This window comes from Stigmatopora nigra, chromosome 9, assembly GCF_051989575.1.
Source record: "Stigmatopora nigra isolate UIUO_SnigA chromosome 9, RoL_Snig_1.1, whole genome shotgun sequence".
Classification (NCBI taxonomy): domain Eukaryota; kingdom Metazoa; phylum Chordata; class Actinopteri; order Syngnathiformes; family Syngnathidae; genus Stigmatopora; species Stigmatopora nigra.
This window is the reverse complement of record NC_135516.1, coordinates 12,442,919-12,470,644: the sequence shown is the minus strand read 5'-3', so window position 1 is coordinate 12,470,644 and position 27,726 is coordinate 12,442,919. Positions and strand designations below refer to the sequence as shown.

The 27,726-nt window shown below is 39.1% G+C and overlaps 2 protein-coding genes across 13 annotated transcripts in view; one reads left to right on the top strand and one right to left on the bottom strand.

Moving 5' to 3' along the window:
- The first annotated feature begins 110 nt into the window (after nucleotides 1–110).
- On the top strand, nucleotides 111–12,485 carry LOC144201935 (phosphatidylinositol 4-phosphate 5-kinase type-1 alpha-like). Of its 4 annotated transcripts, none has more exons than XM_077724786.1 (17): nucleotides 111–359; nucleotides 2,366–2,391; nucleotides 2,478–2,567; nucleotides 2,985–3,115; nucleotides 3,182–3,299; nucleotides 4,316–4,468; nucleotides 5,400–5,699; nucleotides 6,512–6,714; nucleotides 6,792–6,875; nucleotides 7,316–7,364; nucleotides 7,528–7,612; nucleotides 7,774–7,941; nucleotides 8,402–8,549; nucleotides 9,087–9,155; nucleotides 9,216–9,543; nucleotides 10,372–10,446; nucleotides 12,378–12,485. In XM_077724786.1, the coding sequence occupies exons 1-17, from the start codon at nucleotides 266–268 to the stop codon at nucleotides 12,441–12,443; spliced, it is 2,187 nt and encodes a 728-aa protein (XP_077580912.1). In that variant the 5' UTR covers nucleotides 111–265; the 3' UTR covers nucleotides 12,444–12,485. The 4 variants fall into 4 exon arrangements, with proteins under 4 accessions (XP_077580912.1, XP_077580915.1, XP_077580913.1 ...); XM_077724789.1 differs by lacking the exon at nucleotides 10,372–10,446 and adding an exon at nucleotides 10,165–10,199 and having other exon boundaries at nucleotides 12,378–12,457; XM_077724790.1 differs by lacking the exon at nucleotides 111–359 and adding an exon at nucleotides 1,816–1,961.
- A 6,774-nt stretch (nucleotides 12,486–19,259) lies between these two features.
- LOC144201315 (ephrin type-A receptor 4-A-like) overlaps nucleotides 19,260–27,726 on the bottom strand; it is a 48,328-nt gene continuing 39,861 nt past the window's right edge. For 8 of the 9 annotated variants that reach the window (XM_077723826.1, XM_077723827.1, XM_077723828.1 and 5 more), the window contains 12 exons: nucleotides 27,433–27,557; nucleotides 27,168–27,327; nucleotides 26,978–27,089; nucleotides 25,978–26,036; nucleotides 25,224–25,337; nucleotides 24,962–25,147; nucleotides 24,335–24,396; nucleotides 24,064–24,273; nucleotides 22,839–23,015; nucleotides 20,653–20,840; nucleotides 20,194–20,373; nucleotides 19,260–19,925 (listed from right to left, as the gene is read on the bottom strand). In XM_077723826.1, coding sequence (XP_077579952.1) covers nucleotides 19,808–19,925; nucleotides 20,194–20,373; nucleotides 20,653–20,840; nucleotides 22,839–23,015; nucleotides 24,064–24,273; nucleotides 24,335–24,396; nucleotides 24,962–25,147; nucleotides 25,224–25,337; nucleotides 25,978–26,036; nucleotides 26,978–27,089; nucleotides 27,168–27,327; nucleotides 27,433–27,557 — 1,691 coding nt within the window. In that variant the 3' untranslated portion in view covers nucleotides 19,260–19,807. The remainder of the gene's footprint in view (nucleotides 19,926–20,193; nucleotides 20,374–20,652; nucleotides 20,841–22,838; nucleotides 23,016–24,063; nucleotides 24,274–24,334; nucleotides 24,397–24,961; nucleotides 25,148–25,223; nucleotides 25,338–25,977; nucleotides 26,037–26,977; nucleotides 27,090–27,167; nucleotides 27,328–27,432; nucleotides 27,558–27,726) is intronic. The other variant, XM_077723834.1, reaches the window with a different exon arrangement.

Here is a 27,726-nt window from a genome sequence, read left to right as displayed (position 1 = left end):
ACTCGATTACTTTCCGATATTGACAGGATTTCTACTTCGAGTTTTCGCTGTGCTTAATGACTGCAGTTGGTGAAACGGTGACGTCACTGTGCGTCATGACGTATGCGCACGTCGCGAGGCAAGTGACGCTCATTCGGTTACTGAGTCTCCCTGCCCACCGGTTCCGTTTTACCGCAGGACTTTTCATGCAATCGTCTAGGATGTAATTCTGCCGAGGTACCGAGACCGGGGCTGTGACGGCATTCGGGCGTCGGGCAAGCGGGCTATGGATGTGGACATGGACCGGGGGACTACCAAATCCGGCCGTGGGAGCGATGGGGACGCCGGCCTCACGCTGCAGCTGGAGCCATCGGACACAGGTGGGCATAATTACAACACGTTTTTTTGGAATTGTTAGTCCTTTTTGCATTTTATATCGCCCACAGCACAATAGCAATCATTTCCCATTAATATAATAACAACTTTTCTTATTTAAAGTGGGTGGTGTGTTGGCCTCGCAGTCTTGGAGTCGTGGGTTCGATGTGTGGAGTTTGCATGTTGTCCCTTGGCTTGCGTGGGTTTTCTCGGGGTACTTCTTCATCCCTATAGCATGCATGCTAAGCTAAATTAGGGCTCTAGTTAAGTGTGATTGGTTATTTGTGTCGTCGTGCTCTGTGATTGGTTGGCTACTGATTCAGGGTGTCCCCCGCCCTGGGACGGGCTATAGCACCCCCGAACCCACCCATGACACTTGTGAGGATGAGCAGGTTCAGGAAATGAAAGAATGCTTGAGTTTTAGGCTAAATATTAATGTTTTTAATCTCGCACTCGAAATGAGAAAAGTTTAATTGATTAATGAATTGATTTTAAGGGACCGCTCACTGATTGGTCCGTTGTTTACGCGTCTATGGGATGTCGATCGTCAAACTCATCCCATCTTTGCGTGTCTTTTTCTTCCTCCCTGCCAGATCTGATAAGTGCATTACATAATGTGACATGGATTTATACCATAAAGCCACATGTTAATCCCTTGTTGATATTATTCGCTTTCAAGAAGTGCAAAAATAAAACGAAAGTACATTGATGGGGGATTTATGATGTTTACTTGCAAACAAAAATTCATTCTTGATGACAGACAGCCAAAAATCTGCAAATTTCTGCTCTGAAATGGAATGCATTTATTCTTATGGACATATATTTTTTTGTCATATAGCCATGTAAGTATACTATAGTTTGAAGTAAAATGTCCTTAAATGAGTTCCACTGTGAGATTCAAACCCAGTTTATGTCCCAAATGATCTGGAAGCTGATGGCATCAAATTCTTTCTTAACCCTAATCCCTCTTTTGTGTATGCGCGCCTTTGGTTTTAATCCCCATTCTTATGCTTGACAGGTTTTCTTGCAGGATTAATCCACAGGTTTGCTAGTCTGAGTGACTGCTTGTACATAGAACCACACTTTAAATACTTCAATTAGGTTCACACTAAAAAGCATTGTGCATATATGTATGTATATATACATATATATATATATACATACATATGTATGTGTATATGTGTGTATATATATATGTATGTGTATTATACATACATACACATGCATATAGGATGAAATTTATCCCTCGACAGTTTTGGTTTTAATCTGTTCTTTCTATCAATCTGCCACCATCTGCTAGAAACATTTTATTATTCACTTAATCCAAGCAAGTGCCATTAAAAAAAAAAAAAAAAGAGTAATAGCGGTTGTTGGCTATCTTGACGTCTCCTAATCCCGGCGTCTGGTTGGTTAGCAGTGTGATCTCTAGACGTCAACAAATGGTGAGTGGGAGATTAAGGAGGGAGTCAATCCCATAGATTTGTTAGTTCCACTTTCAAAGGGATTTTTGCAAGAATAGAAATTCTCAGACGGTGCAACGCTTTCACCTGATTGGATAATTTTACTTGTTTATTTTTTGGAATATTAAGTGCTTGCTCTTCCGCGAGGTGAGTCGTGATATAATTTTTAATCTTGTTTTACCAACATTGGAGAGATTGATTTATTAGCTGCCATTCAATCCAATTCACATTCATTTATCTATTATTTATAAAAATATATCTAGTTAAAAAAAGGCAATCTTAAATTATTTAATTTAAAAAAATTCAAGAAATTGTTGATTATTTATCCTTGTTTTTTTCTTATTGTATTTTCAGCACTATAGTGTGTATTTGCTTTTAAAAATCCTGACCTTTTAGGAAATATTACCTTAAATTAAAAAAAATCTAAAGGAAAATATCAAATTTCGAATAAAAACTAATAAAATCCCCGAAATATATATATTTTTAATTTAATTTAAGATTATAAAAGGTCATAAAGAGTAACCTTACATTTCCCCCTCTGTTTGTTGCAGATCCGGCCAAGAAGAGTCAAGTCGAGGTGAGTGTTCCTTCACACGCTACAAAAAGTAATAGATTACTAGTCATGTAGTTACTAAACCAAGTCTTATTTGTTTTTGGAAATAGATGCCGTCCCCATTCGGTGCTAGCCAAGCTCACGAAAAGAAGATTGGTCACAGGAGAGTGGACGCTTCAGGAGAGACATCATACAAGAAGGTTCTTCTGGACTTTTTCCACATACGGGCATCCATTTTGGGGCTTTTTTGTTTTGGTTTGCATACATTTTTTTTAGCCACCTCCAACATAGTCAACTTTACACCAAAAAAGCCAAAATTTGAAACTTTGGTAGTCAGAAACTGCATTAAAAAAACTCCAATATGCCAAAATATTTTTGAAATAGAAATAGAGACCCCACTGCTAAAAGGTTGCCAGATTGGATCATCTTATTTTCCAGTACAGGCTCAGATTTAACATCATTTGAATTTGTTGTCAATTATTTAGCCCTCTGGGCTCCAACAATCCATCAAACTTAGTTTTTTTTATCCCCACTTGTCATCGTATTGGATTCCTTCTGCTTCTCCAGTGCTGCTACGGCACCCCCCGGCTACATATGTTCTCTTATCTCCCTCCCAGACCGCCTCGTCCGCCTTAAAAGGAGCCATCCAACTGGGTATCGGCTACACCGTCGGCAATCTCAGCTCCAAACCGGAGCGAGATGTACTAATGCAAGACTTCTATGTGGTGGAAAGCATCTTCTTCCCGAGGTAACGTTTGTTTTGCATGATGTTATTCTTTGTAATCTTTATTTTTTATCGTTTTTGTCGTCGTAGCGAAGGCAGCAACCTGACGCCGGCCCACCATTTTCCGGACTTCAGGTTCAAAACGTACGCCCCAGTGGCTTTCCGATACTTCAGGGAACTCTTTGGAATCCGACCTGATGACTACCTGGTATTTATTTGAAATATACTTATATATAATTACATTTCAATTACATTTCTGCACCAACAAAGTTTCCATGCTCAGAACATACTTTGTAATCAAATGGGGTCCATTTTTACCACCTTGGTAAATCTTTTATACTAAATTAAAGTCATGCTTGTAGTTTTTATAGCTTTTCTGCATTCTAATTTGAAGCACAATAAAGCATTAAAACATGATTATCAAACATTACTGCTCCAAGCATCAATTAACACATCTTACACTGATAATTTAATCCGCTTGAAAAATCAACGCCATTTTCTTTCTCCCCGATAAATTTCACGATAGCCAATTATTCACTTTCTCTTTCTATCCAATAAACCGCCTCGTTGCACCTTGACATACCGACGCGACGCCAACACGTGGATTCCGTCACATTTGCACGAGGGAGGCGACACGCTGGGTTTGACCGCCGAGTTTAAGCCGACGCCCAATCCACCTGCCAGAGAAAGATTAGCTAAAGCGCCCTTATTTTAAAACTCAAAGCAGGACCGTGTAATGAATTTATCAGCATTTTCTTTCATTTTCAGTGCTATAGGTTGCAATAATAATTAATTAGATGACAGAATCTTGTCAAAAAGTATTGAAAAATAAATATATATATTTTTTGTACACACGAAAGAAAATACAATGGTTTGCCTCTGCATAGTTGAAACCAATAGTGTATGACTCAATGGAAAATAGTAGTTTATTGTATTCAAAAACAGATTGAGACTCCCACAGAACCACAATTATTGAAATTAATCCACTTAATCATTTTCTGTTCCGCTTACAAAGGTTTAAAAAGAAAAGACTCATAAATTTTCTACAAAAAACGAATTATTAACCATCTTCCGATAAATCGATTGAATTTTTTGGGGAAAAAACAACTACTAAATGGGATGAACCCTTTATTTTGTTCTATTTTGATTCATTTTACAATAAGATGGACACATTTTTTTACTTTTTTAAAATTTTGAATGTACTTATTGTGTACTTCTTTGCAGTATTCCCTCTGTAACGAGCCATTGATCGAATTGACCAATCCCGGAGCCAGTGGCTCCATTTTCTACGTAACGCGCGATGACGAGTTCATCATCAAAACAGTCCAACATAAGGAGGCGGAGTTTTTACAGAAACTGCTTCCCGGCTACTACATGGTGAGTCCAATGTCAAAATGAATAACTTTATTCGTATTGTCAATGTTAGCAGAGCAGAAGTTTAAGAAGGGTTGGAGCTGTCTAATTGCTCCTTAATAGGATTTACACCTAGCAACGTTAGCTAAAACTTGTTGCATGCAACTTTCACAGGCCAACAGCAAAGAAAATAGTAATCATAAAGTCAAATATTGCTGGGTTATGTGAAAAATAAAATATGATAATATGGACTAGAGTTGCTTTAAAAATTAGCTGATTTTTACATTACAGCACAATAACATTAGCATTAGCATATACTTTAACAAAGCTATTTTTGTTATAATTTCTTTAATTTTATTTCAGAAATAACTAATTATAAATATATATTTTTTTAACCAGATTGTTAGTTCATGTAAATACATAAAGCAAAATTGAAAGGATTAGAGAATTTAAAATCTTTATTTTGTGGCACTCAGTGGGATATATTTTAGTGTTTATTTTGGATTTTTTAAATTCATTTGAAAACAGCTTATTTTTTTAAACAGGGGCTTAAGGAAGTGTATATTTTTTAGATTTTTAATGATAAAGGATTATTTTTAAAAAGGAAACATTTGTAAGACTATTTTTATTTTACGTTAATCATTTTTGGCATAAAAAGGGAAAAACAACTGCAAATAGTCTCATTTTATTTCCATTCATCAACCATTTTTTTCAGTTTTATCCAAATTTAAATGAAGTTGATCAATGTAATGTAACAGGTTTAAAAATGTGAATTGGTAGATTTATATTACATCAAAAAAGTATTTAAAAGTAAATAATACATTGAATTCCAGACCCCTTGTTTTAAGTCTATTGCAGTATGACATCAACAGCATAGAAAAACTCCCACAAAAAAACAACATTTTCTGCAAAATGTCAATAAGAATTCTCTATAATCTTCATCTTGTCCCCCCAGAACTTGAACCAGAACCCTCGCACCTTGCTGCCCAAGTTCTTCGGCCTGTACTGCGTTCAATGCGGTGGCAAAAACATCCGCGTGGTGGCCATGAACAACATCCTCCCGCGTTCTGTCCGCATGCATCTGAAATTTGACCTGAAGGGCTCAACCTATAAGAGACGAGCATCTAAAAAGGAGCGAGAGAAAAGCAAACCCACCTTCAAAGATCTGGACTTTTTGAGTGATGTTCCCGAGGGACTTAGTTTGGATCAGGACACTTATGGCGCCTTGGTCAAAACTTTGCAAAGAGACTGTTTGGTAAGTTGACAAACCGTTTTTCAATTAAAAAATGATAGGACTCAAGTTAAAGTAGTAAATCAAAAAATGGCCTCAAATTTTTGGTGAAAAAAAATACTGCTTTCAATGTCAGATTTGGTTTTTTTTAAACATTTTTTTCTTAACATTATCATTTTATTTATATGGACTTATTTTTATATTGTACTGTAATCTGTTACATAACCATATCAGACTAAAAAAATTATGATCAAATTCCAACAAGACATGAAATATATATTTTTTTCAATTTACATAGACTTTATGAATATAATTATTGAAATAAATGCAGGTGTAGTTAATATAGATTGCAACATCAATGCAAAATAATCAAAAGTAATCCAAAATAAGATGTCCAATGTGTATATTATGCAGTATATTATGGATTTTTGTTGTGTTGCCAGATATTATCAAATTACTACTTTTTGGGTTTTTTAATTTTTATTAATTTCAGTGTATAATTAAATTCGTATTGGAGAAATTTGAATATAGGAAATGTTTCAGATATTTTAATTAATCAAATATTTAGAATAATTTTTGCAAAGGTTAGTATAGTAACAGGGTGGATAGTTGGCCTCACAGTTCTGTGGTCGAGGGTTCAATTCTTAGATGGGACTTCACTGTGTAGAGTGTGCATGTTCTCCCTGTACTAGTGTGGGTTTTCTCCGGGTACTCTGACTCCCACATCCCCAAAACAAGCATGCTAGGCTAATTGGATGCTAACTACAAGTGATTGGTTGTTACTAGTAACCTCTGGAGATGAAATATGATTTTTTTTCTTCTTCTGGATTTTGCAGGTGCTGGAAAGTTTCAAGATTATGGACTACAGTTTGCTCCTGGGCGTCCACAACAAGAGCCAAGCTCAGAGAGAGCGTCAATCCCAGGGCTCGCCAGCAGGCGACGGGACACGCCCCGCCGCCCAGAAAGCGTTGTACTCCACCGCAATGGAATCCATCCAGGGAGGATCCACATGCAGGGAAACTCTGGACCACGACGACACGTAAAATCCGCCTGCTCGGTGCAGCCAATCGGAGCGTACGTGATGCTGATTGCGGCCTTTTGACCCCAAATTTGCAGAATGGGTGGCATTCCGGCTGTAGGACTCAAAGGAGAGAATCTCCTCCTCTTTGTGGGTATCATCGACATTCTGCAGTCTTACCGGTACATTTATTTTTCTTCTTTTTAATATACCATGCTAACTTTTTGTTGTTTTTACTTCCGATTTTTTTCAAGTTATGAAAAAAAGGAATCTTTTGCCCGTACTGATTTGAAAGCCATATTTTTAGAACAGTAAAATAATGAAGTCCTACAAGTTTGATGTCAATTTTTAGACCAGTAAACATAATAATAATAATTTTCTTCAAATTGATATCCTCATGCAATTTTTACAATTAAATAGTTGTCAATTATTGATTAACCTTGGCTGACATAATTGCTCTTTGCTATCCAAAAATTTGCAATGTGTTTCTCTTTGGAATTTGAAAAGAAAAAACTGTAATCCTCCTATATAGCCACAAGAGGGTGCCACATGTCTCACTGATAACAAACGTTGCGACGTACATACAGTAATGACCAAAACAATGCCACTTTCTCTCTTTCAGATTTATGAAGAAATTGGAGCACTCCTGGAAGTCTCTGATCCACGACGGGGTGAGTCCAGCACCCCGCCGCCGCCCTCCCTCCCGGCGCGCAGCACTAAAACAAATCAAGCCGATCAAACGGCGGCCAGCCTCATTTATTTTAGTAGGTCTTTTTACACCAAGTACGGTGCACTGACATCCGTCATTTATTTCCCCGGGACGCCCCACGCCAGGACACGGTGTCCGTTCACCGGCCCGCTTTCTACGCCGAGCGTTTCTACAAATTTTGCAGCGCCGTCGTCTTCAAGAAGAGTTGTTGTGAGTTGATTTCTAACTTTGATCAAAAACTATGTTTGAGCTCCACAACAACTATCAAAATAGTCGTTAAATTATTCAATATTGAACTGTCCATTCATCTAGGATTAAAACAGACCTTTTGCCTATTGCGATGGACTCATTTTTTTGCCCTCCTTCCGCAGCTTTGAGACCATCCCCATCTAAACGAGGTCGAGCGGGTTTTTCAATGTTAAAATCCAGCGCGGCTGGAATTGGCTGGTCCGGCCAACAAGGCTCGCAAGGTGATGAGAAACGGGAACATCTGGACAACCTGCGAGGACCTCGCAATTTTCTGCTGCTGGAAGACAATGGTAAGCGATCCACAATGCTATGAAATCCTACCAAAAAATGGTATCAAAAAAATGCTACCAAAAAAATGCTACCAAAAAATGCTACCAAAAAATGCTACCAAAAAATGCTACCAAAAAATGCTGCCAAAAAATGCTGCCAAAAAATGCTACCAAAAAATGCTACCAAAAAATGCTACCAAAAAATACTACCAAAAAATACTACCAAAAAATACTACCAAAAATACTACCAAAAAATACTACCAAAAAATACTACCAAAAAATACTACCAAAAAATACTACCAAAAAATACTACCAAAAAATACTACCAAAAATTGCTACCAAAAATTGCTACCAAAAATTGCTACCAAAAATTGCTACCAAAAAATGCTACCAAAAAATTCTACCCTAAAATGTTTTGAAAATCATAAAAGACTATCTTATCCGAAGTGGTTTGACTGTCTATTTCCATTTGTCCATTCAGGGAAGGATCCACCCCGCACGCCCCCCTCCTTGGAAGACGCCACCACGGCATCGATCGCCACCACGCTGTCCTCCAACAACTCGATAGCCGGCACCCCCTTGGGCACGCCCCAGCACCCGCGCTGCAGGAAACAAATACTGGCACCCAAGTGAGGGCAAATTTACGTTCATTTTATTTTATTCATCGAATGGGGTTGCACTCTTGTGATTTACTGTGCTATAAAAAAAGGTAACAAAAAATCAATAAATGCATAAAAATAAACTTATCTATAAATATACATATTTATATACATGCATATATACATATACATGTACATGTATACACACATATATACATATGCCATCCTCCCTTGTTCAAATTGGATTTGACACCAAACCAGTGACCACTCCTTTTTGGTACAGACACCAATAACAGTATTTCCCAATTTAATAAAAATAGTCAAATATTACTTGTAATGTACTTCACTATTTTCAACTGTATAAAACATTATTATTGACATAATTTTCTTCTGTTTTATGACCGTTGAGTAAAATAATGATTTCCCAGCAAAATATAAACAATGAAAACTCATGAGGACAAATGAAACTGTCTATTCCTTTTCTTATGACTATATTTTTAATTTCAATGATTCTTAGGCAAACGAAAGAGCAAAAAACTATCTAATCGGTCCACCTTGTCCTCTCAGATCTCCCAAAGAGGCGATGGAGGTCCACAAGAAGAAGCAGGAGACCATCACGGTAGAAGTGGAGCTCAGGTTGGTCCCGATTCTTCAACCCTGGAGAACATTACCTAACTTCTTCCTTTCCCCCGACAGTAAAATTCCATCCAGCACGGAGCTGACACAGAAGATGGAATCCAGCTCGCCAGTTGACCATCAACCCACCAGGAAGGCTCTTCCCTCCTCCACCCTCCCCCCGACCTTCCCGTCCAGCTCCTCCACCGCCGCCGCTCCATCGGCTCGCCGGACCACCTCGGCGCTTTTCTCCGGCAAAACGCCAGCTTCCGGATCCTCTTCTCCCGGGACCTTCTCGCCCGTCTTTGCCACGTCTCCTCACCCGGCGCCGAGTTCTGGCAATCAGGCGTCCGTCACTAGCAGCCATGATTCGCTGGAAGGAGAGGGGCAGGTTTCCGACATCTACTTTGTAAGTTTACGTCCTCTTGTCTTCTATTTTACTGTCAACAAAAGCTTTTATAAGTCCAAAAGTCCAAAAACTAAGCCCAGTTTAAAAAAATAATGATAATACAGTAATCCCTCAGATATCGCGGTTAATGTGGACCAGCCATAATCGTGAAAAAACCTGAAAATAAATCATTTTTTTGTTCATTGCTGAGATTTAGTATCAAAAGTGGTTTCTAGTGATAAGTTTTAGTGGGGATTTTGACATTTTTATGAACTTTAAAAAAATCAATAAAATAAAACATTTGTTTTATAGTGCCGAGTCATAGTAGTAAGCGAAGTTTCAACATGGATTTCATATTTTTATAAACTTAAACAAAATAATTTTTAAACAAAACATCCAGAAAAAAATCTGCCATGTCGTGAAGCCGTGAAAGTTAAACCTCGAAATAGCGAGGGATTACTGTATCCTTGATAATGGCTCGCACAAGAAGCTTAAATGGAGCTCAGCACTTAAACAGTGATTTTCCACCAACTGTGGGTTCAAAACATGTCAAAACAAAGGCTTGAATTCCAGAATTTGGTTTTACATGAACAAATATAATACAATTTTTGTTGTTCTTCACTCTGCCGGGCCTCCTCGCAGTGGCCCAGTCAGGACAGCGTGATAGAGTTATGATGGTGAGAAGAAGGTCTTTTAGGGACTTTTTTCAAGCATGCCACAACAACAACAACAAAATAATAATTGAGCTCCTCATTTCAGCATTTTCTCGTCAATCCAGTTGATTTTGGACATTTCATTTCATCCATTGTCTTCCATCATATCATTTTTCTGTGTGTGTCCATCCACAAGTATGCAGATGGCAGATATTGGGTGTACTCTCCCGTTCTTGGCCGTCGTAAGCTAAACTCTAGCTCCAGTTACACTGTGAGTCACCGGGCTGGTGTAGAATAGATGCTTCTAGAAGTCACATGGTGTCTATTTTATTTTATTTATTTTTATTTTTTAAACTCCTATCGGAGTGAGTACAGTGTTCCCTCGCTACTTCGCGCTTCAGCTACCGTGGACTTAGAGCTTTGCAGATTTTTTTTAGGATTTTTTTTTTTAAAGATATTAAATTAAAATTGAAAAAGATGTCGATGTGAGATTTCCACTTAGTTGTTTCTGTGGATTTCTTGTCGTGACACTCAAATGATTACAGAGAAAAGTCTAAGCCACTTGGTGGCGCAGAGGTTAGAGCACTGGACTCCCGTCCGGGAGACCTGGGTTCAATTCCCGGTTGGGACACATTTTCACTTAGTTGTTTCTGTGAACTTCTTGTCAAGAAACTCAAATGACAACTAAGGAAAGTGTAGTCACTTGATTGGCGCAGAGGTTAGAGCACTAGACTCCCGTCTGGGAGACCTGGGTTCGATTCCCGCTGTCGACCTTTGGCTGATCACTACACCGTGTGGTTCGGTAACTAGAATAAGAGGAATAAGAAAAAAAAAAAAGAAAAACTTTTAAATTTTTATTAAACACTTAGTCATACTTTTCAGCAAAAGGTTATATTCCGAACTGCCTTCGGCAGTTCGGAAGAATGTTGGAGGGACCTGTCTGTGCGAAAGGCGTTCTCGGGTCGGCCTTCGGCCGACCCTCGACCGCTTGCTTGGTCAGTGAACCGCCGACACCGGGAAGCGAACTCACGTTCTCTCGGTGCAAAGGCGAGTGTGCAACCCACTACACCAACTCGTGCCCCACTTATACATGGGTGTTGAAACGTTTTATCCAAGGAAACCGGGTGAAACACTTAGTCATTTTTTTCACAAAATGCTTCATCCACCACTGAACACTTATACACTTAAACACTTAGACATTAATACTTATTCTTTTAACTGAACAATATTTGGAAAATCTTTGCCTGCACTGGGACTTGAACCCAGGACCTCAGAGGTGGCAGACTGATGACCTAACCACTGGGCCACCACCCTGTGAGAGAAAGTGGTAGTACTTATACTTTTACCTTTGTCATTTACCTGAATAATATTGAGAAAATCTTTGCCTGCACTGGGAATTGAACCCAGGACCACAGATGTGGTAGACTGATGACTTATCCACTAGGCCATCACCCTGTGAGAGAAAGTGGTAGTACTTATACTTTTACCTGTCATTTACCTGAATAATATTGGGAAAATCTTTGCCTGCACTGGGATTTGAACCCAGGACCACAGAGGTGAAAGACTGATGACTTAACCACTAGGCCACCACCCTGTGAGAGAAAGTGGTAGTACTTATACTTTTACCACTGTCATTTACCAGAATAATATTTGGGAAAATCTTTGCTTGCACTTGGATTTGAACCCAGGACCACAGATGTGGGAGACTGATGACTTACCCACTGGGCCACCACCCTGTGAGACAAAGTAGTAGTACTTGTAAATTCATCTCATTCATTTACATGAATAATATTGGGAAAATTTTCAAATTTGGTCCCCATTAACCGCGATGACCGAGGGAACACTGTAAATGCTGAGAAGCCAGCAAATATGGCGGTTTACGTTCAAGAGTGCCAACATTCATTAAATGACTGTCATGTTTAAAAAATATTTTTGAAATATTATTCACCCAAAAAAGGAAAAAAAAACTTGGGCTCTCTCAGCATTTAAACCTCCATAATTGTGAATGAACTACAAATTGTACCCATCAAATGTGTTATGAATAGACCCACATTGGATTGCATTATGCTTTTAAATGTACATCTTTGCAGATTTAGTGGCTTTAAAATCAACTGTGACAAACAATGTCTTTGTTTTTTAAAAATATTTTCCCTTTTCATATCTTTTCCTGCCATCCTGTCCTGGTCAAATGTACTTGGACAGACTCAGGAGGACCAGAGCTGTGTGTTTTTTCCTCACTCCAGCTCAGAAGAAGATGATTCGTCATGAGGAACTGAGAAACTGTAAGTACAATTATTATTATTATTTTTTCAAATATTTTTCTCCGACTTTGCTAACTGCCTCGTTATTGTTTTTTTAATTTTCTTTCAATAGCGGCAAGATGTGAGGTTTGATCAAAAGTGGGGAGATGTTCATGATAGGCTTCTTTAAAGCATTTTCTGTAGATCAGGGGTGTCCAAACACAATGCTCAATTTTGATTGGCCAGCAGAAAAATGGGAAAATATAATTGAATATGGCCCGCACAATAAGCTCAAATCCAGCCTACAGTTGTAACACTAGAAGGAGCTAGTAACTTGTGTGACACTATTGGCTAAAAATGTTGAAATCGATGTAGAAAAGCGTCACATTTTTGTATTTAGTTTTAGATAAGTACACAATTAAGTTTTACATATATATGTTATTGGTGATTTTATTGACTTTTTAGTTTTTTTTAGTTGATGCCGGACATTTTTTTTTTCTTCTCCCAAAAAATTGTAGCCCTAAATCCATTTAAAACCATTTACAGTTAAAGAAGGGGGGCTTATACGCGAGAAATTGTAAAATTCAACCATTTTAAGGCAATTTTAAAGGTGCGGTTTATATGTGAGAAAATATTTTACAAATGTATGTATAGTACATAAAAATGAAGATTAATATTTTTAACAAATAAATGTGGCCATTTCATTGTTTTATTTATCTGAAATTGGCTGTCGGACAGAAAAAGTTTAGACACCCCTGCTGTAGCGAGCCCATGCAAATAATACATAGGAAATATTTCCAAAAATATGCAAGTAAAAAAATAAATTGGACACCTGCACTGTGAAAGGCACAAAATATGTTGATGGTTGAGCAATATGGACACATTATGCTGTGTTTTTTTTTTGTTTATTTATTGCACTTTATTATGGTACTTTTTTTAAATATGATTTGTCAATAGACTTGTATTTATTTTTTCGTCAATTTGTGTGCAATATGGATTGATCAACTTGCCTTATTGACTCATTTATATACATTATTTGAATGATTATGATGAGCTAGTGGCATTTTGTTTTAATAACAAATATTTTATAAAATGTACATTGTTAAAAAAGTGAACATTTTGATTGAAATTACTGAATGATAATTAATGACATCTCATTTATATTCATGACATGTCATGTCTTAATTATTATGATTCAGTCATAATTATGACACTGTCATCAGAAACTTTTCAATAAAGTTTAACCCCCAGAAATCTGTAAAAAAATTGAGCAAAATACTGTTTTGTTTTAAATTATATTTTTAAGTGATAAAGATTGAAAGGGAAAACAAATAAGTACTAAATTAAAAAAATAAGTATACTAAATTAAAAAAATAAGTATACATAGTATAGTAAGGATTTTTTTCTTTAAAAAAAACGACATAGTATAGTAAGGCTTTTTTTCTTTTAAAAAACGACATAGTATAGTAAGGATTTTTTTCTTTAAAAAATGACATAGTATAGTAAGGCTTTTTTTGTTTAAAAAAACGACTTAGTATAGTAAGGCATTTTTTTTCTTAAAAAAATGACATAGTATAGTAAGGCTTTTTTCTTTTAAAAAACGACATAGTATAGTAAGGCTTTTTTTTGTTTAAAAAAACGACATAGTATAGTAAGGCATTTTTTTTCTTAAAAAAACGACATAGTATAGTAAGGCTTTTTTTGTTTAAAAAAACGACATAGTATAGTAAGGCATTTTTGTTCTTAAAAAACGACATAGTATAGTAAGGCTTTTTTTCTTTTAAAAAACGACATAGTATAGTAAGGCTTTTTTTGTTTAAAAAAACGACATAGTATAGTAAGGCATTATTTTTCTTAAAAAAACGACATAGTATAGTAAGGCATTTTCTTTCTTAAAAAAACGACATAGTATAGTAAGGCTTTTTTTCTTTTAAAAAACGACATAGTATAGTAAGGCATTTTTTTTTCTTAAAAAAACGACATAGTATAGTAAGGCATTTTTTTCCTTAAAAAAAAACGACAGTATAGTTAGGCTTTTTTTCTTTTAAAAAACGACATGGTATAGTAAGGCTTTTTTTTTGTTTAAAAAAACGACATAGTATAGTAAGGCATTTTTTTCCTTAACAAAAACGACATAGTATAGTAAGGCTATTTTCCTGAAAAAACAACCATGTATATTTAGTCCTTTTCCCTTTAAAAAACTACCTTGTGTATATATAGTAAGGCTTTTACTTCTTAAAAAACAACAACAACATATATATTTTTTTCTTTAAAAAAAAGCCCCACCTCCCCTCCACCAGCAACCCTTGTGAGGAAGTCAACAAAAAAACACGTCTCCCATTGAAATGTGCTCGGCAACAACAACAAAAAAATAATATCCGTCAGCAATAAAGCAATGGAATTAGTATTTCATGCAATCAATTCCTCACCAAGGCTTAACAGGGCCATAAAATGCAGACAGAGGGAAAGGCAAACCTTGACCTCTCCTAACGAGTCCTGGATAGATGGTCAGTATCTTAAGGCGGTATTTGGGCAACAACAACAAAACAACAACATCGATTTCTAATCCTAATCCCCGCTACTGGCTCCGGCATCGATCACCCGTCCACCCAATAACGAGACGAAGCAAAAGAAGAGCGAGTGGAAGGCCGATGAAGGACGAGTTCGAGCGCTACTCTGCTTTTTTGCGGCTTTGGAAGCGCTTTGGCAAACACAGCTGAGCCGCTTTTACCCATACGTCCCGATGTACCTGCGTTCATCCGGAACGCGGGTATGTAAACATAGGATTACATTTGAGTCTAAACAAAAGTAATGCAAAGCTAGTTACATTCTGCGATTGTGAGCAGTTTTCCCCCCAGGTTGCGGTTCGAAATTAGCATGAAGTGACCCAAATTCAACGAGAAGTGATATGATTCTACGGCAGGTGTCAAAGTAGCGGCCCTGGGGCCAAATCTGGCCCGCCAGATCATTTTGTGCGGCCCGAGAAAGTAAATCATGAGTGCAGACTTTCTGTTTTAGGATCAAATTAAAATGAAGAGTATAGATGTAAAATAAATTTCCTGATTCTCCACTTTTAAATCAATAATTGTCATTTTTTTAATCAAATTTTTCAGTTTTTTGTTCAAAAATAATTTTGTAAAATCAAAAAATAGATTTAAAAAAACCTCAAATAAGTTTTAGACAATTTGGAAATGATCCGTAAATGCCTCAAAAAAAATTAACAGAAATTGACCCACATGCATATATTCTTGATCCTCAACATAAAACAACTCGTATGTCACTAACCAACCAAACCAGGGGAATCTGTCCAAATCCTACTTCATTCAACCAAATCAATCCATAGTTCAACCACACAAAACCGGCCAAGTCTGGCCTTTCCGACACACAATGTCTCCATAACTCCGCCTTCCATTCCTCAACTCGCCGACGGCCACGAGCCGCAAAAAGAAGATCATTGATTTCCTCCGCGGGGGTGTCTGATCCCTCGCGCCGCTGAGCTTCGGCACCCCGGGGGGCATGGTGCATCGACAGTTTTTTCACGCCGTCACCCCCCTTAGAAGACCCCCCCTGACCTGTCACCCCACCGGGAACAAAGCGTTATTTGGCCGGCAGAATTCGAGCTCGCTAACTCCGTTAGCCTAAAATGGAACATTTTACCATCCATTTTTTTTTCAACCCACGGGAATGTTGCGGATCGTAACTTATGTTTTTATTCATCCCCGTCCGTATCTTACGTTCCCTGTTTTTTTTCCCGATAAAATCCCCGCAGCTAAAGCTGGCAGGCGGAGCGGCGTATTTATGTGGGTAGATGTCAGCGGAGGTCGAAGTAGAGGTTGAACAAGCGTAAACATTGAAAGGCGCCAGTCCAAACTAACGCAAATGTTGCCACCTTTCCCGCTGTGTGTGAACAGATGCTTTGTTGGGAATTGACGAGCGCGTGGAGGGATAATTGACTACAACCTAGGTTATTGAGATGAAGAAAACAAATCTGGAGCATTTTTACCTGTCTACCTACTAAGGCTCAACCTACCTGCCTACCTTCTAAGACTCAACCTACCTACTAAGACTCAACCTACCTACCTACCTACTAAGACTCAACTTACCTTCCTACCTACTAAGACTCAACTTACCTACCTACCTACTTACTAAGACTCAACTTACCTACCTACCTACTTACTAAGACTCAACCTACCCACCTACCAACTAAGACTCAACTTACCTACCTACCTACTAAGACTCAACTTACCTACCTACTAAGACTCAACTTACCTACCTACCTACCTACCTACCTACTAAGACTCAACCTACCTACCTACCTACTAAGATTCAACCTACCCACCTACCTACTAAGACTCAACCTGCCTACCTACTAAGACTCAACCTACCTACCCACTAAGACTCAACTTACCTACCTACCTACTAAGACTCAACTTACATACCTACCTACTAAGACTCAACTTACCTACCTACCTACTAAGACTCAACTTACCTACCTACCTACTAAGACTCAACTTACCTACCCACCTACTAAAACTCAACTTACCTACCTACCTACTAAGACTCAACTTACCTACCTACCTACTAAAACTCAACTTACCTACCTACCTACCTACCTACCTACCTACTAAGACTCAACCTACCTACCTACTAAGACTCAACCTACCTACTAAGACTCAACCTACCAACTAAGACTCAACCTACCCACCTACCTACTAAGACTCAACCTACCTACCTGCCAAGCCTCTCATCATACCTTCCTACCGACTTAGCGCCATGCCCCTCAAACAACCTACCTCCCTATACCTATACCTACCAGGCCTCTCAACCAACCTACCTACCAAGCCTTTCAACGTACCTACCTCCCTACACCTACCATACCTCTCAACCTACCAACCTTGCCCCCCACAGCATATCCCCTCTTTGACGTTTTTCCAGCCAAAGTGACGAGTTCCAGAATGCACACCAGTGCAAAAACAATTGCATCAACACACACGAAGAGACACAAAGCTCACCCACACATAAGGCAAAAAAGCTAAGAACCCCCCTGGGCTCCTTTTTTTCCTTCTCCAAGCGGATAATAATGACTGCAGCAGAAGAAGTCATTACGAGCCGCCTAATGGACGCCAGACGCTACCTGTCCACGGCGGCGAGGACTACGCCAAGGCGCACACGGTCCGGGCCTTGCCGTGGGAACGCCTTGGAGGTCACCCTCTTTAATCCCGAAACAAATCCAGACGTGGCGTAGCGCCTCCACGGCCACAAAAGCCAACCTCGGCCGGGCCGCCATTAGATTCCGGCCGGCCGCGCGGCAAAGACACCCCGCTGCCACCGGATTAACCAGATCCACAGCGGCCCTAATCTCCGGACAAAACCCCGCAAAGGACTCCCGCCGAGACGCAGAGACAGAAAGATTGAATTTGATCAGCCTTCCACCCCGCAAAACAAGAGTGTCTTTGGGCCTGACATCGTCAATGCGGATTCAAGACCCGATTGGTTATCCCTTTCATCCACTGCCTTTTTAGCGGAGCATTTTGGCCCCATTTGTCACGGTCGGCGCAAAAGAAAACCTTGTGACTTCAAATGAAGGTAAGTTTTTGACACTTTATATTCAAAATGTAACCAATATAAACATCATCATTTTGACACAAAATGCATATTTATAGTAGTTTGGCAAAGACTGGTACAGTAACCCACAGGAGACAAGTAATGAATATCTGCAAACTCCATCATTATTGTTGAAGAGCAGCAAGTTTGGCAAACGCACGGACTGCTGCTCTCTTACTTATTAGCAGCATCTGCCTCATTAACCGCCATCAGCATTTCATTTCTACACTCATTGGGAATGAGTCATAGGAGGAAAGCTTCTGTATGTGTGTGTGTGTGCTCTGGCACAGCCAACTCTCATTAGGCTGGAAAAATATTGGCATATTCTCCCAAATCCAGATTGCACAGTCCCTTCCTTTATCTATCAAAAGCATCCTCCAAACAGCTCCCCGATGTGCGGCAGAAGATGCGGACAACGCGCTTTTTAGACGACAGATGCGCGCTGATTGGACCAACTCGCTTCAATTTACCCAGGCAAAGACGGCCCACTGCTGTTTCTTCTCCCTCTTGATGGTGAGATTTTACCCTAACCCTAACCATTTTGTATTTAAACGCACCCCAATCCTAACTAACTCTAACCCTAACCTCACCCTAACCTCAATCCTAACCTCAACCCTAACCTCAACCCTAACCTCAACCCTAACCTCAACCCTAACCTCAACCCTAACCTCACCCTAACCTCAATCCTAACCTCAACCCTAACCTCAACCCTAACCTCAACCCTAACCTCAACCCTAACCTCAACCCTAACCTCAACCCTAACCTCAACCCTAACCTCAACCCTAACCTCAATCCTAACCTCAACCCTAACCTCAACCCTAACCTCAACCCTAACCTCAACCCTAACCTCAAACCTAACCTCAACCCTAACCTCAACCCTAACCTCATTCCTAACCTCAACCCTAACCTCAACCCTAACCCTATCCTCAACCCTAACCCTATCCTCAAACCTGACTTCAACCCTAACCTCCATCCTAACCCTAACCTCAACCCTAACTTCAACACTAACCTCCACCCTAACCTCAACCCTAACCCTAAACTCAACCCCAACCCTAACCTCAACCCTAACCCTTTTGTATTTAAACACACCCTAACCCTATTGCATGCAAGTTCTTCTTGGGCTTGTGTAGGTTTTCTCTGGTTCCTTGGGTATCTTACTACATTCCCAAAACATTCAGGCTAGGCTAACCTAGCATTTGGAATGGAATTGAAATTAACATTCAAGTAATATACATGGTAATACATTTGGGCATTTTTTATTTATTTTCAGGCTTTCTTCAACACTTCTATTTTACAACATAGATTAGAAACTACATTTAAAAAAAATAAAACAAATGATCATAAATAAAACATGAAGCTAAAGACTGTCCGTCTAAAGATTGGCTGCCATCTTGCCCCACTCGAAATGAATTGGACGTCCAAGGAGTAAACGCGCTTGAACCGAAAGAAGGATAAAACTAGGATGAAAATTTCAGGCTGTTGGCTTTGCATATCAACAATGTTCAACTATGTGTGAAATGACGTGACATGTTTTTCTCCTAGTCGATGGCCAAAGTGGCAGAAAAAGGGAAAACTGGAAGCCGTCCTGCTTTTGCCATAAAAATGGCAAAAATAATCTCCAAAATCAAAGGGAGTTCAAGAAAGGAGCTCGAGTCTCAACGTGGCTCACGTTTGGGTTGGATTTTGCTCAAAAACGGCGAGCGGACGGACGCAAATGGCGTCCAAAATAGGCCCTAAAGTGCATGGATGAGGTAAATGGAATTGTTCGGGTGTCCATGTGACGACCAATCACACAGGAACCATGGCATGTTGTATGTGCTGCATTTGGGACAACATTTCCCGCTGGACGCCGGCGACCAGTACGTCCTGGTGCGACGGGCTGAGGATTCCCAGTCTGTCCATCTCCCTGCGGACGCAGAGCCGACAAATGAAAACCGGAGACAAACGCAAAATCTTTCATGGTTGATGGAGTAATGGGTGGCGTTGCTTCGAATGGATAGGCGTCCAATCATCATCATATGAGGTTTTTCACTGTATTTAGTGTGAGAAAAAACCGAGTGGACGAATCGAAGCTAACTGGGATAGGCTCCAGCACCCCTGCAACCCTTGTGAGGAGATTTCCGTGATTGAGAAAATGAATGGATGAATAGCAAGTCAACAAAAAGTGGACTTACTGGTGTGTGAGGCCCAGAAGGTTGTCCAGGCTGGAGTATCCTCCGGCCAATAGCGTGTCGGCGTACCTCTCCAAGCCGATGGACTGCAACCACTCGCACAGCGACCATTCGGGGGCGCACACCTCCGGTAAGACCGACACGCAGACTTCCGGACATATGCCGGGCTCCAGCATCGCCGTTCTGGAAAGAAGTGGATTGTCAACAATGGTACAATGAGAAAAAAACAACCAATCACGCACACACTCATACTTTCAGAATGTTTAGAACATCCAATTAGCCTAGCATACATTTTTAAATCAAGTTTTTGAAACCATAGTACACAAACTGGGAAGACCGGAGTTGGGAATTAAACCCTCGGTCTCAGAACTGCAAGCCGGAAAGGCCAACCACTTCTCCACCATGCCACACATTGCAAATTCATCTCAATTCATCTTTTGAAGCCATTGAAGGAGAGGTTACCTTTCAGCTCCAGTTCTACGCAGAGTCCCTGGGTTCCGAATGAGTTTATCCAGCAAGTTGAGGATCTGACTAAAAGTGGGTCTCTCGGCTCGGTCCCGTTCCCAACAGTCCAGCATCAGCTGGTGCAGAACCACGGGACAGTCCATGGGGGCAGGTAGGCGGTAACCCTCCTCAATGGCTTTGATCACCTGACACAACAAAAAAAGTTGTTATATACATATAGATATGTACACACATACAAATATACACATATACACATACATACATATACACATACATACATATACACATACATACATATACACATATACATACATACCTACATATACATACATACATATACACACATACATATACACATATACACATACATATACACATACGTACATATACACATACATACATATACACATACATACATATACATACAGACATACATATACATACATACATACATACATATACACATACATATACACATACATACATATATACGTACATATACATACATACATATACATACATACATATACACATATACATACATACATATACACATACATACATATATACATACACATATACATACACATACATACATACATACATATATATACACACATACATACATATACATACATATACACACATACATACATACATACATACATATACACACATACATACATACATATACACACATACATACATACATATACACATACATATACACATACATATACACATACATATACACATACATACATATACACATACATACATACATATACACATACATACATATACACATACATACATACATACATACATACATACATACATACATACATACGTACATACATACATACATAGCATAACTTATAATGATATCTAGTTACATGTTCTCAATAATTTATTGTGATGTATTAAATATCAAAGAGTAAATGTCACAATCTTCAATCCTTCCAACATGACGTCTTAGCTACAAATTTAACACGATTTTCCGCGTGTACCGGATAATGACTCGTTTATTTGTTTTTGCAACTAGCGGGATGACTCTATTAAATTTTTGGACTTGTCCAAATTGATCCCTTGGACTCCCAAAAAGTTTCCTTGTGAATTCCGGTTGCCTGCCTGCGGGCTGTCAGGATTGATTGGCCTCTCCGACTTTGAAAGGCAAAGCAAAAAAAATCCCAGCCAGGGGCCAAAGGTTAAACACACGCTGGGCTTTGTTTGCCTTCACAAGTCCTCTTGTGAAATATCAGAGGAGCCGAGCCCGTTTCAAGTATTCTTCCACATCAATGGACCTCATTGAAATTGCCGTAATTGGTCTCGACAGGAATAAACGTTTCAACAAAAAAATCCGTCCAACGCAAATCGGGTTTTGGAGCGCTAGTGGCTACTTGGACGCTAAAACGTTAACCGTCTGCTTTTTGGGCCGCGGTTGAGGATTGATGTCCGATCGTGTGGCGTCCAATCATCTTCTGGAGGTAAATTTAAATGTGTTTAATAGTGTTTGTCCATAGTGACTTTTTTGTGTATTTAATTTTGATACAAAATGGGTATTTCGTAATTTGATAACTGCATATGCTACTATACGGTATATGCTACCTAGTAGCAATAGCAGTGCAATCACAATATTTAATTTTTAAAAATATATGCTGAATAAAACGGGTTACTTATTTTCTGTATATAATTTTGATACAAAATGGGTATTTAGTAATTTGATAACTGCATATGCTACTATACGGTATATGCTACCAAGTAGCAATAGCAGTGCAATCAAAACATTAATTTTTTTTTTTCAATATGCTGAAAAAACGAAGGTTGACTTTTTTCTGTATTTAATTTTGATACAAAAATCAATATTTAGTAATTGTATAACTACATATGCTACTACACAGTATATGCTACCTAGTAGCGTTAGCAGTGCACTATTCTCATTTGTTTATTAAAAACTTTTTTCCTTTTTCTGTAAAAATGCAGGAAAAAAATTGGTAGATTTTTACTTGTTTTGATACAAAATGCATACTTTGTAGTTTGGAGGGAAAAAAATGGCGTAGTAAACTACAGAAGACCCGGTTTTGTAAAAGCACGATGCCTTATGAGCGTTTATGGCTTTAAGTTTTTTTTTTTTTTGCAGGTGGTGATAATTTGTAGGTCGGTGCTGATAAAAATATACTCACATCCTGGTTGTTCATGTCCCAGTAGGGCCTCTCGCCATAAGAGATGACTTCCCACATGACGATGCCGTAACTCCACACATCGCTGGCCGTGGTGAACTTTCTGTAGGCGATGGCTTCCGGAGCCGTCCACCTGATGGGGATCTTCCCGCCTGGGGAAAGGTAAGTACCCAGAGTTTCCTGGAATGGGCAAAAAAAATGGCACAAATTTACAATGTACAATGGAGAAACCAGAGTTGCTAAAAAAAACAACAACAAAAAATCAATTGTCACTTAGCCATTGTGCCACTCAAAATTATGAATGACCTTCCTACTCCCTTAATTTAAGTTAATTTAATAAATAAGTACATCAAAATAGCACATAGAATCCTATGTAAATATAGTAGATAATTTATTTTGAAAAAAGCAGCTAAAAAAGGCAATTAAATTAAAAGATATAAAAGTAAATACAGAAAATTAACTAGGAATTTAACATTTAAATACTTCAAAAATAAATAAAATTAGGATTTAAAATTTCAAAAAACATTTAAAAAATTAGGATTAATATTTATAAAAATTTAAAATTAGGATTCATATTTATAAAAATTTAAAATTAGGATTAATATTTATAAAAATTTAAAATTAGGATTAATATTTATAAAAATTTAAAATTAGGATTAATATATATAAAAAATTAAAATTAGGATTAATATTTATAAAAACATTTAAAATTAGGATTTATATTTAAAAAAACATTTAAAATGAGGCTTTATATAAAAAAAACATTTAAAATAAGGATTTATATTAAAAAAAACATTTAAAATTCATTCTTCTATTTCTTTCTATAGATATTTTCTTTTTAAATGAGGAGTTTCCAGTTTTAATCACTATTCATTTTGTTATGTACTTCACGCAGCTCATTTGCTCATTTCATAAATCAATTCACTAGCTGATAGACGTCCAAACATTCTGTCAAGGATGCCTGACAGCAATAAAAACCAGCATTCTACAGCCAAAATTTGATCCCAATTCCAATCTGACGCCTGGCTGGCTGTTCTTCCTCTTTTGCACATTCCTCCAAGAAGCTCTTTCCCTGATGCCAATACAAGTCTGGAGCAGATTATCTCCACTGCCAAATTTCCCCCCCAAAAAAGATGAACGCCAAAATGAACACATCCCAAAAAAAGGACAGATTAATCTCCCAATAATAAAACCATTTTTTAACTCCCCAAAACAAATGGCGTCTTACCCTGGAGGTATACGCTGCTTCCGGGTCGTCCTCCAGAACCCGACTCAAACCAAAGTCAGACACTTTGCACACCAGATTGCTGTTAACCAGGACGTTACGGGCGGCCAGATCTCGGTGGACGTAGCTCATATCCGACAGGTACTTCATACCCGACGCCATGCCTCGCAACATCCCCACCAGCTGTATGACCGTGAACTGTCCATCATGTTTCTACATGGCCAAAAAAAGCATTAAAAACCAGTTCTCAAACCCCCAAAAGAGAAAAACATACCCGAAGAAAAGCATCCAGAGATCCGTTTTCCATGTATTCCGTTATGATCATCAACGGTTTACCTAAACACACAAAAAAAAAAAGATGTTTTCTTCATTTCAAGGCTATATTTGTTGACCTTTTTGTTTCCGTCCAATCAGATTCAAGTCTGTCCTTCGAATTGACTCAAAAGCTTTAGATTTGGACCAATCAGATTTGAGATTCCACCTCTGATTTCTAAGTTCAATCAACTAGCCTTAATTTTATGTTAGCATTCATTTATTTTCCCAAAAGTTTATCCTCCCAAAGGCTCACAGGGGGTGCCGGAGCCCATCCCCCCTGGTTTTGGACACCCTGAACCGGTTGCCAACCAATCACAGGGCAAAGTGAGACAATAATTTAGCATACAACTAGCCTAGCATGCATGTTTTTGGGATATGGAACGAAAACGGAGTACCCGCAGAAAACCCACGCAAGCCCATAGCCGACATACAAACTCCACACAGTGAACACCCATCTGGGAATCGAACCCTCGACCCCAAAACTGCCCAGAATTTTTTTTCTCAGTTAAACATTTAGTTTCTTCACATGGGAATTGAACCCGAGCCTGCAATGAATGCCAATCAATGTGTCCAGGTCTTAACTCACATCTGGTGACGACCCCTTCCAGCCTGATGATATTGGGGTGGTCAAACTGGCCCATGATGGACGCCTCGGAGAGGAAATCCCGCCTCTGTTTATCCGAGTATCCCGCCTTGAGACTTTTAATGGCCACGTAGACTTCTCGCTTGCCTACCGCACGCAAGCGTCCACTGCACACCTCGCCAAATTCTCCTACAAGGGGGGGCGAAGGGCAAGGTCAGTCAGTGCCAAGTTAGTGGGAAAGCGGGCGGCTTTTATGCGGGCTCACCCATGCCGACCACTCTCTCGATGTGAATGCAGCTGGCGTCAATTTCTTTGGCGAACTCGTGGATGGCTTGGTCGGGGTCTTCGTAGGTGAAGGGGTCCACGTAGATCTTTACTCCTATGACGAGCAGAAATAAGGGAAGTCATTATCGATAGTGAGGAAATTAGCGACATATTTTTTATGTTATTCGATTGTGTTTTAATATTTGGGTTTGAAGAATAAATTTGAATTCAAATAATCATATGATGAATTTAACTCTCCGGATTTTGATTTTTTTCTGGATTTTAATGCTCTCTTTGCTCTGCAAGGTTTATTTTTAACAGTAAATGTTTAGTGTAGTACTGCATGTGTATTTTTGGCGATATATACCTCTGATGTACAGTAATCCCTCGATTATCATGAATTCACGATGTTTTTTCTCCGCTATTATTATTTTTGTTAAATTCTTGACTTATCTATTTTGTCACTTGACTTTTTGTTCTGAAAAGTTAGTTTCACAAGTGCAAAAATAAATATTATAGTAGTATGTGTCTTTTTTTAATTGCTTTTACATATTAAGTGGACATTCTATCACCATCCCAACTCATGTTAGCCAACATAATGCTAACAACAGACCGCAATGCTAACCAAACAACATTTCCCATAATGCCTGTAGTTTTTGTACAAAAATTAACATCATTTCCGAACCAGTTAAAACCCACATACATATATAAAGTTTTAATTCCCTAATTTATTCATAATTCCCCTTAAACTTTACCTGGATTAAGATGTTTCTCCTCTTCAGATTCCTGTTTGGTTTTCCCATACTTGTTCCTCCTGACCACAAAACACACAAAAAACACCGTCTATTTTTTTTGGGCCAAAATGACGAGGGAGCGGAGAGGCGGCGGCGGCGGGCACATGAAAGCGTCGGGGGGGGAGGAGAACGGCGACGTCGGCTTGAGCGAGATAAAAGGTGTTTTCCGCCAAACAAAGGAAGTGTCCTCCCCCCCAAAAAAAGCCTTTGTGGATGAACAGGTGCGTGGAAGGCGCATCTGTGCGCACCTGCTAGCGCTTTGTAGCGCCAGCGCTAGCGAGGGACGGCAGGCGGACGAGAGACGGTGATGACAAGTTGGGGGACAAAGGGATTAGCGCCTGTAATCCCCTTTAAAAAAGATGCAGGTACACGAAGACGCCATTTGGCGGCGATGGCGTGGGTGTCGCTCTTAATGATGGCGGTGGCTGTCCTTAAGGTAAATACATTATGGATGAGAGATAAGTGCTCAATGGACGCTTCTTTAGGCGCACCTGCATCGTTTAATGAGGGACGCGTTGGGTTTTGAAAGACGGACTGGGACTTTTTTTCAGTTTGGGGGGTCATTAGAGGCCTTTGGGAGATTGCTTTGAAAAATGGAGCGGTCGCTTTGGCGGAAATCGGATCAGGAAATTGAAAGGGTTTGAAAATGATTGGATGTTTTTTTTTATTATTTGTTTGTTGTTTAAGAGAATAAAATAAAAGAAAAACATTTAAGATGGAAATTCATTGTGGCTGGGAGCCGCATTTGGCTCAAGAGCACCAATGGTTTATATAAAAAAAAAAATTGGGGAAAATACTTGATTGATACTTGAAAATAATTGATTTTTTTAGGAGTCGGACTGACGTATTATTCGGAGTATAAACTGAATTTTTGTGTGATCTCATTGTGTCTCGAGTCCAACCTGGTGGCAAAAGAGTGTACTGCAAATATAGGTGTGTGTGTGTGTGTGTGTGTGCATACCTGCGACTAATAATGAAAATGGCTGCCGATATTAGCAAAAGAATTCCAACTCCGCTCACGGATAGCAAGAGGAAAGCAGAATTGACGCCTTCTCCAATCAGAGGAAAAGGATCTAAAAAATAATAATTAATAATTATCATAATAATGGACGATTTCTCACCAAATAAATAAAACAAAACAAGACCCATACCTGAATTGGTAGCAAATTCAAAGGGGGCGCTAAACTCTCCGTAGCCGGCGGCGGTACGAGCTCGTACGTGAAAGACGTAGACGGTGAGCGGGTTGAGTCCGGTGACGTCTACGTTTGGGGAGAAGGTCCTCATGATGCGGTAGGACCGTTCTCTCTGATCCTGACCACCACAGAAGAAGAAGAAGAAGTCAGTATATCAGTCAGTACATCAAGTATTAGCATTCGGGACTGGCGAGTGGTCTCCATTAACCCATGGCACGCTCACCTTCTCATAGAACTTGACCTCATATTCCAGAATGACCCCGTTGGGGTGATGGGGCTGTTGCCACGACAACGCCAAGGTATGCCTGCTCACGTCGGTGACGTGAATTGATGACACCGGAGATGGAGCTGAAAAAAAAAAGATCAAAATCAATGACTTTGTGAGGGGAAAAAAAAGAGGAATAAATGACGTTGTGAGGGGAAAAAAAGAGGAATAAATGACTTGTGAGGGGAAAAAAGAGGAAAAAATGACGTTGTGAGAGGAAAAAAGAGGAATAAATGACTTGGTGAAGGGAAA

Bases quoted from the DNA above. Each gene is read 5' to 3' on its own strand.
- LOC144201935 (XM_077724786.1), top strand. From the start codon at position 266: ATGGATGTGGACATGGACCGGGGGACTACCAAATCCGGCCGTGGGAGC. The intron at 7,613-7,773 runs GTGAGTTGATTT...CTCCTTCCGCAG, and splicing joins CGTCTTCAAGAAGAGTTGTT to CTTTGAGACCATCCCCATCT. The intron at 10,447-12,377 runs GTGAGTCACCGG...GTACTTGGACAG, and splicing joins ACTCTAGCTCCAGTTACACT to ACTCAGGAGGACCAGAGCTG.